Source organism: Microtus ochrogaster, chromosome 5 (genome assembly GCF_000317375.1).
Source record: "Microtus ochrogaster isolate Prairie Vole_2 chromosome 5, MicOch1.0, whole genome shotgun sequence".
Lineage (NCBI taxonomy): Eukaryota > Metazoa > Chordata > Mammalia > Rodentia > Cricetidae > Microtus > Microtus ochrogaster.
The window spans coordinates 91,745,249-91,752,877 of NC_022012.1; the positions used below are offsets into that span (position 1 = coordinate 91,745,249).

Sequence of the window (7,629 nt, forward strand, 5' to 3'; positions counted from 1 at the left end):
TGTCCCCTTTTTAGCACCAGCCCTGCACACAAATGGGCTTCCGGGTACTTTCCTGCATAGGTAAGTGGAATGGGCTTAGATATCCTGGGGAGAGTTGCCAACATCTGTCAAGGAGGATTTCTTGCCGAGGCTACCATGCACGGTTCGCTACACCTCTACTGCGCCATGCAGCGAGGGCTGGTAGACGCCAAGGCCCGATGATGCCTGTCTACAGAGTACACTTGGTGTCAAGATGAGGGCCGAGGCTTCCATGTGTCACCGCAGGGGACACGATGCTGGGATCTGGCACTCAGTCACAAAAGACCACTAGGGGTCTGCCGAGTTCCCTCCAAAACGATTGTTTTTAGCTTCCCATAATGCACATCCCAGCTTTCCAGGAGAAAAGCAGCTGGGCTCAGTTTGGAGAAACAATTGAGTATTTTGAGAAGAACAGGGGATCAGTCCCATCTTGTCCTAGGTTGTCTGCGCTCCTGGTGTCTGAGAGTGGGCTTAGCTGGGATGGACATCCCAGAGCCCATTCTGAGGTTCCAGGGCAATTCTTCTACCACCCTGACCTCTGGGAAAGGTATTCTGGTGACAGGCACATCTGAAGGGCCTTCCTGGGGGCAGCCATGGCTCCCGGGTTCCTGGAAAGGCCCAGGCGTGTCCTTCCAGCCTTGGCGTTTAACCTGTTGTTTTCACCTGAAATGACTGATATAGTTTTCAGGGCCCGTAGGACTCGGAAGGTGCGTAAGGCAGAGACATTGCCCAGGTCCACAAATTCAGTTGTGTATCTGTAACAAGGGAGATTCACACACGACACAGTGACAGCAACACCAACAGGAGACACGGTCAGAGGAGGAGGGGGTGGGAAACAAAGAGAGAGTCACTTGTGGCTGAGGTTGGTAGGCAGCCCTGCTCTTACCTGGAATGACCGAAATAGTTTTCAGAGCTCTCAGGACTCTGAAAGTTCGCAGAGCCGACAAATTGCCTAGCTTTATATTTTCTGATACATACCTGTGGGACCAAACCAGTTATCGCAAGTTACAAAGCGGAGAGCAGTGTGCCCACCCTCCCCTCCCCCTTCTCCTGCAGCGTGCCCACCCCTCCCCCTCTTCTGGTCCCACTGTGTGTGTGGGGGTGAGGTGGCAGGCTTGGGTCCTCCCCTGGCTTTTCCTCTGGTCACGTGATCTCAGCCCGGATGTCTGAAGGATGCTCACAGCAAGCTCCCAGATGGCTTTCTCCATGATGGTGCTAGCAGGCAGCTACTCTGGGGAGTGAACATGAAATTCCACGGCCAGGTCTGAGGCTGGGGATGCACGGGTGTGCACAGGTCAAGGCTCCAGGAGGCGATGCTGGAAGTCCGTGGGCTCGCTAGGGTCACCAGTGTTTCTCTGCCTTTCAACATCTGCCGTCACCCTGTGCTTACGACTCTGATGCCCCCAGTGAGGCTACTTCCTTTTCCTAACCACAGACCTCTCTATGTAGGGAATAAGTAGAAACTGTGGAAACCATTCCTGAGATAGAGTTGTTAGAAGAGGGAAGGGAGGCTGTCTCCATAGGCTCTGTCCTGAATGGGTCTGAAGGATGCATGGCAGAGCTGAGAGACTTTGAGACTCCCATCCTGAACCCGGACAGTGGTTCATCTCTGATCTCTAGAGGCATAGGAGGCACCTGTCTGCATAAGGCAGGGATCTGCCCAAGCAGGACATGAGGCCATGCATGCACTGGTCAGGTCACATGACCACAAAGAGATTGGAGAGGTGAATGCACGGTACGTGACCAAGGCCATAGGGACGGTGGCAAATGATCTGTGATATTTAACCAGAGGCCTCGCATCCAGGGCATCTGACATTTAACTGAAGGTGTCTGATGTTTAACAAAGGATGTCAAACTCGGGGTGTCTGATGTTTAACCAAGTGTGTCTAGCCCAGGTGTCTGGGTGGTGTCGGGCCAGGTCGCCATCCTTGCAGGCCTTGGTGAGTGTCTAGTCTATTCACCCCACCCAACAGTCCAGACCTGCAGAAGTCACCCTTCTGAGCTCCTCCCGGGCTGTTGGTGTCTACAGGTAAGGCTGTGAAGAGACGCCAGCTTGGCCCAGCTCTGTTCATTCTTGGGATCCACCATGTGGACGTGTCTGCTTCCTTTCCTGGGGCATGGCTGCCATTCCACTATCCAGTCTGGTTTCAGTTTACAAAATTCCAACGATCCCATCATCCATGGGGGAGCGGAGGTCACCTCCCTCGTTCTGGTCCACATACACAGCGGTTAATTTGATATAGACTCTTCCTCTTGTAGCTTCAGAATTCCTCCCTTCTCCTGCATAGTTCAGATTCCCCAGACCTCTGTCCCCATTTCCCTTCTCCAGTCTCTGTCCGGATTGCCGCAGGGCTTTGACATTGGGCCTGAAATGCTGCTGCTGTCGTCCTTCCGTAGAAGATGTGGCTCAGATGATCAAGAAACCGGTTCCCATCGCTGGTGTCCTGTCACGCCAGCTCCTCTCCCTCCCCTCGGTGCCTTTGAGGCTATATTTCCTGGTTACAGGAAGTAAGCAGAGCAAGTGTACGAGGCAGAGAGGGCCAACCACCTTGCTTTCATCCTCCTACCTCTGAAAGGCCTGGTTTGTCTGCTGATGTCTCAAGGAAGGCCCTGCCTACCCTGCCTTCAAGAATCCAAGAAGACAGTGAGTGTTGAGTACGAATGAGCCAGGACCCCCGTGTGATAAAGACAGGCTGGCGACCGCATAGGGGCGCACAGCTGTGCCCCTGGTAGGCTTGCCACCACAATATGGCTGGAAATGAAGCTGCTGGTGCATCAGCCTGGGGTCAGAGGAAGTCTGGAAGGAGGAAACAGAGCTGAGTGAGGGGCAGGTGTATCTGGGACCACGGTGGCTCACGGTGGCTACTGGCTGATTTCACTCTACCTACATAGAATTTGGCTACCTCCCACCAAAGACCAGCTTTCCACTAAGGCTTCTCCTGGAGCTCCCAAATGTGGCAGAACAAGGGAGACCCTTTCATAGCAGACTGCCGGCTTCATAACTGATGTAGATAGAATGGGTAAGGGGTGGGCAGAACTCTCCCCCAGCCAATCGACCTCTTGGCTAGCTAAGTGGCTGGCCAGTGGCAGGCAGCTGGGTAAGAGATGGGCCTGACACAGAAAGAGCAGAGGGTGGCGGGTGAGAATTCCGCACTGTCACATAGGAGGCTTTCTGGGGGCCGAGAACCTCCGAGGAACGGCACATGCTGGCCTTCCTCCTGCCCCACCCTTATCCCCGAGACAGTGGAGCCCACGCTGTTAGCTCCTGTGGCGACTGGCCCCCTCCTCTGTGCCCTCCCTCCTTTCCCTCCAGGTTTGGTTTCCATAACAACCCCAGAAGGTGGGAGGCTGTTTAACTGGCAGGTAATGCCCAGCTTGGGAGGGGGCAGAAAAAAAATCTCTGGATGTTGGGCTGTGATCTGAGTCTGGCAAGGTTCCCAGCACCCCCTGCACCAGCTTCTAAACTGGATGGGGTGTCAGAGTGAGACCTGGTAAGGAGAGTTAGTTAGTGGGGGAGGGGGTGACCTTCAGTCCCAGAATAGCTGCTGACTGTATCATTATGAGCAGGTGGGTTCTCTCTGAGCCTCAGTTTCCCTGAAGGAAAGGGGAAGTTTGGATTTTGTCTCACGTCATTCAGCTTCTGCACCACCCAGGACTCCTTTGATGGTCCCGAGGGCTCGTTTTGTTATAGCGGTATATATCTCGGAGGTGGGAACTCGTTGGTTTTCATGAGGCAGAGTGGACACCAATTGAAGCTGTGAGGCAGGTTTGGCTAGTGACAGGAAGCTGGCATTCCAGCAGTCTGTGCAGTCCTGGCAGAAGTGGATAGGCTATTTCTCAAGATGCTCAGGAATGTGCCTATACAAAAATCGAGTCTGGTTCCTCTGTCATGACTGTTCTTGGCACAGGTGCTGCTCTGGCGAGGGTCCGGCTCCCCTGCTAGAAAGGATGGCTGTGGTGAAGGTTTGGCTCTTATCCGCTCTTGGCACAGGTGTGGCTGGGTTCATTGGGACGCACTGCATATTTTCTTCATGGCTCTGAGAAGAAGGAGTGCTTGGCCATGGAATCCATGGGGGAGACAAGAACATGCCAGGGACAGGAAACCACACAGAGAATCCTCTAGACACCAGGGCTGAGCTTTGGGCGAGCTGGTCCTGGGTGCCGGCTTTCCCTTGACCGCAGCATCTTGGTGGTGATTCTGCAGGCTCCAGGATGGGGAAGAAGGAGGGGCCCAGGCCGACGCTGACCACTTCCCTGCCTGACATTCTTTATACCCTGTAGATTGCTGCTTGCCCCACATCCTACAGAGACCCCCCAGGCCCAGCCTGCCACCACACTCCGAACACCAGGACAGTGAAACCTCTGGTCTGACAAGTGCTCCCTCTCAAACCCCAGCCTCCCCACTCATTCTCACTGATGATCCGGCTTCTTATTTCAGAGAAGAGGCAATCAGATGAGAAATTCCTTCCTCTCTCTTCATCAGCTCTACCAATCTACCTCCAGCCAGAGCTCTGCCTTCCCGAGCTGAAGGTCAATGCTCCACCTCAGCACCTGGATTCCCGCTTGCTCAGGAAGCTGAGATCCTCAGTGCCACCCCTCCCGCCTTCATCAGAGGCCCCTCTCTTTAGGATCATTTCCATTAGTCTCTCTTCTTTGGAAGGCCTTCCTTAGCCCTCGTGCCCCTGTGGCCACCATGTCATTTTCTGTCTTGTTTCACCAACACTCCATGAATTAGACACCTGTATTTCACACGTCCTTACCCACCCCAGAAGCTCTCTCCCCAGATGCATAGCCTCCCACCCCACTCCTTGTCAGGGGCACCAATGGCCATTCACAGCCAACAGCCCATCTGCTGTTCTGTCTGGCCATCTGTCGTAACTATCACCAGCCTCCTCCTGGTATGTTCTACGTGGAGCTTTCTTCCTTGCTGCTTGCTGGCCTTTGGGTACCACTCGCCTAGGTGTCCTCCCTACTGCTAGCCAGTTCCCTCCGGTCTTTGTGCACCATTCCTACTTTTATGCATGTGTGTGTTTTGCTCATATGTATGTCTGTGTACCATGTGTGTGTCTGAGGTGCCCACACAGACTAGAAAAGGGCATCAAATCCCCTGGAACTGGAGTTACGGACAGCCGTGAGTCTCTGTGAGTGCTAGAAATTGAAATTAGGTCTTCTGAAAGAACAGTCAGTGTTCTTAATCACTATGCCACCTCACCGATTCCTTCGTTCCCCCCTGCTTTTTTAAAAAAATATTTACTTATTTTATGTATGTGCGTGTGCCTGGCTATGCGAATGTGCACCAAGTGTGTGCAGCGTCTGTGGACACCAGGAGAGGGCATCGGGTCCCCTGGAACTGGTGGTTGTGAGCCACTCAGAATGGGTGACCTGAACCCCATCTCTCCTTCTGAAAAGCATAAATCTTCCAACACTCCCCACCCCCATTTCTTGACCTCCAGATGCTGGCATGTTCCACAGAACAATCAGACCTAGGTTATCTTGTCTGGCTTTCAATGTCTTCAGCTCCCCAGCTGCTTCTAATCCATTCCTCCACCTCGATTACTTCCCCAAACTCCAGACTGGAAGATCCTGCCACCCTTCCACACTTAGGACACCCCCAACTGTGTGTCTGACGCCCTCCCTCCTTCAGCTGGCTCCTCCCTCTGAGTCTCTATTTCCACCCATCTGTTACAAGCAAAACCCCTCAGTTATGCCTTCAAAACACCCACCACCAACCAGGGCTCCTCTTCCCTGCTCAGACACCATCTTAGCCACCCCTCTCTATGAAAGCAAAGTGTCTGTCTCTGCCCATTCCATCTCCAGTCTGTGGTCCACGCAGGACCTAATCATCTCAGCTCTGCCAGCTCTTTCCCCCTAGCTGGTCTCATCTTCCTCGGATCACACGTGACCTTTGAGGACAGACCTTGAGGACAGACCTTTGAGGTCCCAAGCCACCACTCATCACCTTCATCCACTATTCTATCCTTTGCTCATTCAGCTCCACCTGAGTGTGACTCTACACTTCAGGGAGGTCTGTTTCCCCGTCTATAAAGCAGGAGGCCTGCAGTCAGTTTACAAACAACTAGAAAGAGTCTCAGATAAATTTCCTACCCACCTAGCTCCACATCTGGCCTGGAAGTGTCCCGGAGCAGCCTAAGAGCCCAGCTCTTCTTTCAGCTCTCTCTCTCCTACAGCATAGCTTAGGCACATTCAAGAATTCAAGACAGCGAAAACTGAACGGAGCTCTGGTCCCACCATGCTCTTCTGCACCACGGAAGCCAGGATGTGCAAGGGCATGGAGTACCAACTCCCAGTGCACGCTCTCTGTTGAGGGCAGAGCCCAGTTCAGCACACACCGGGACTGTAGCTCACATAAAGGGTCTGCCAGCTCAGTTCCGGACCAGGGCTTCCATACAGCAGCCCTGTCCTGATCAGTTGTCCACTAGAGACGGGCACCTGGTCTATGACATCCTATGGGGGGAGCGCCTCAACTCTGAGAGCTCTGCAAGTATCCCCTGGGAAAGGAAATGAGGCCGTATGTGGACTACAGTAGGCCTGGGAACACGATCACCTGTGGTGGGCTCCCTGTGTGCCCTGTTCCAGACACTAGTCTTCTTGCTGGTGAAATGGGACTAAGAGAGACATCTAAACCTGCAGGTCATGAGGCTGCATGCTGCTGCATCTGACCCAGGATAATAACGAATGGGGCTCAACAGAAAACTGTAGACTTTCTTAAACTATCAAGACAGCATGGTTTGGAGCATGTGCTTTATAGATGACTATGTCATCTTGCAAAGTCGAAAGACTGCACACGGCTGGCTGTCTCTAGTGTAATCCCTAGCTGCTGGGAGCCTCTGAGATGGGTCAGTGGCTTTAAGAAATGCCAAACAGGAGTTCTCCTGGCACAAGTTCTAGCATAGAGGATGTTGAAGCAGAATCAACATTCCCCCTGCCCCGTCTTCTGAGGTACAGTCTTGTTAAGACAGGCTCCCCTCAGACTCACTATGTAGCCTATGTTGATCTTAAACTCATGACAATCTTTCATCCTTAGCCTTCTCAATGCCCAGAGAAGATCCTTCACTTGATCGTGCCCAAACACCAAGATGTAGAATATTAATAGTAATGTTGTCCCTTTAACGCGGGGCTGTCACGGTCCCCATGTGAGCCAGGGTGCTCAAGCACTTTCACTCCCTTGCTAGAACGAGCTGTAAGTTTCTATCCTGACTTCAACTTGCCATAGAGCAAGGCAGGGACTCCTCTGTGGCACGTGTAACTCACATGGACAACAGCAGAGATGCCCAGAAAGCCTGGAACATGGGGCATCAAAGCCCTACTCCGACCCACACAGCTGGTGTGAGGCGCCCGGTGCGATACGCTGGATACTTACGCCATGACTATCACGCTGAAGTCTAGCCAGTTCCACGGGTCCCGGAGGAAGGTGAATGCGTGCAGGCAGAAGCCCCGAGCTAGAATCTTCACCAGAGACTCAAAGGTGTAGATAGCAGTGAAGGTGTACCTGGGGAGGAGAGGTCAGCGGGGGCTCTTAGGGGGCTGGAGCCCACGGACTGGGTTCATAGGCCTCCCCACATGCTGTAAGCCCTGGGGAGGAGAGGTCAG

The 7,629-nt window shown here is 53.3% G+C and overlaps 1 protein-coding gene across 6 annotated transcripts in view; it reads right to left on the reverse strand.

The window, feature by feature from the left end:
* Nucleotides 1–7,629, reverse strand: part of Scn5a (sodium voltage-gated channel alpha subunit 5) — an 81,763-nt gene that overhangs the window by 62,923 nt on the left and 11,211 nt on the right. For 3 of the 6 annotated variants that reach the window (XM_026779074.1, XM_026779072.1, XM_005348090.3), the window contains exons 4-5: nucleotides 7,400–7,528; nucleotides 682–773 (exon numbers count right to left, since the gene is read on the reverse strand). In XM_026779074.1, the coding sequence (XP_026634875.1) occupies nucleotides 682–773; nucleotides 7,400–7,528 (221 nt within the window). Of the gene's footprint in view, nucleotides 1–681; nucleotides 774–904; nucleotides 997–7,399; nucleotides 7,529–7,629 lie in introns of all 6 variants that reach the window. The other 3 variants (XM_026779075.1, XM_026779073.1, XM_005348091.2) reach the window with 1 other exon arrangement.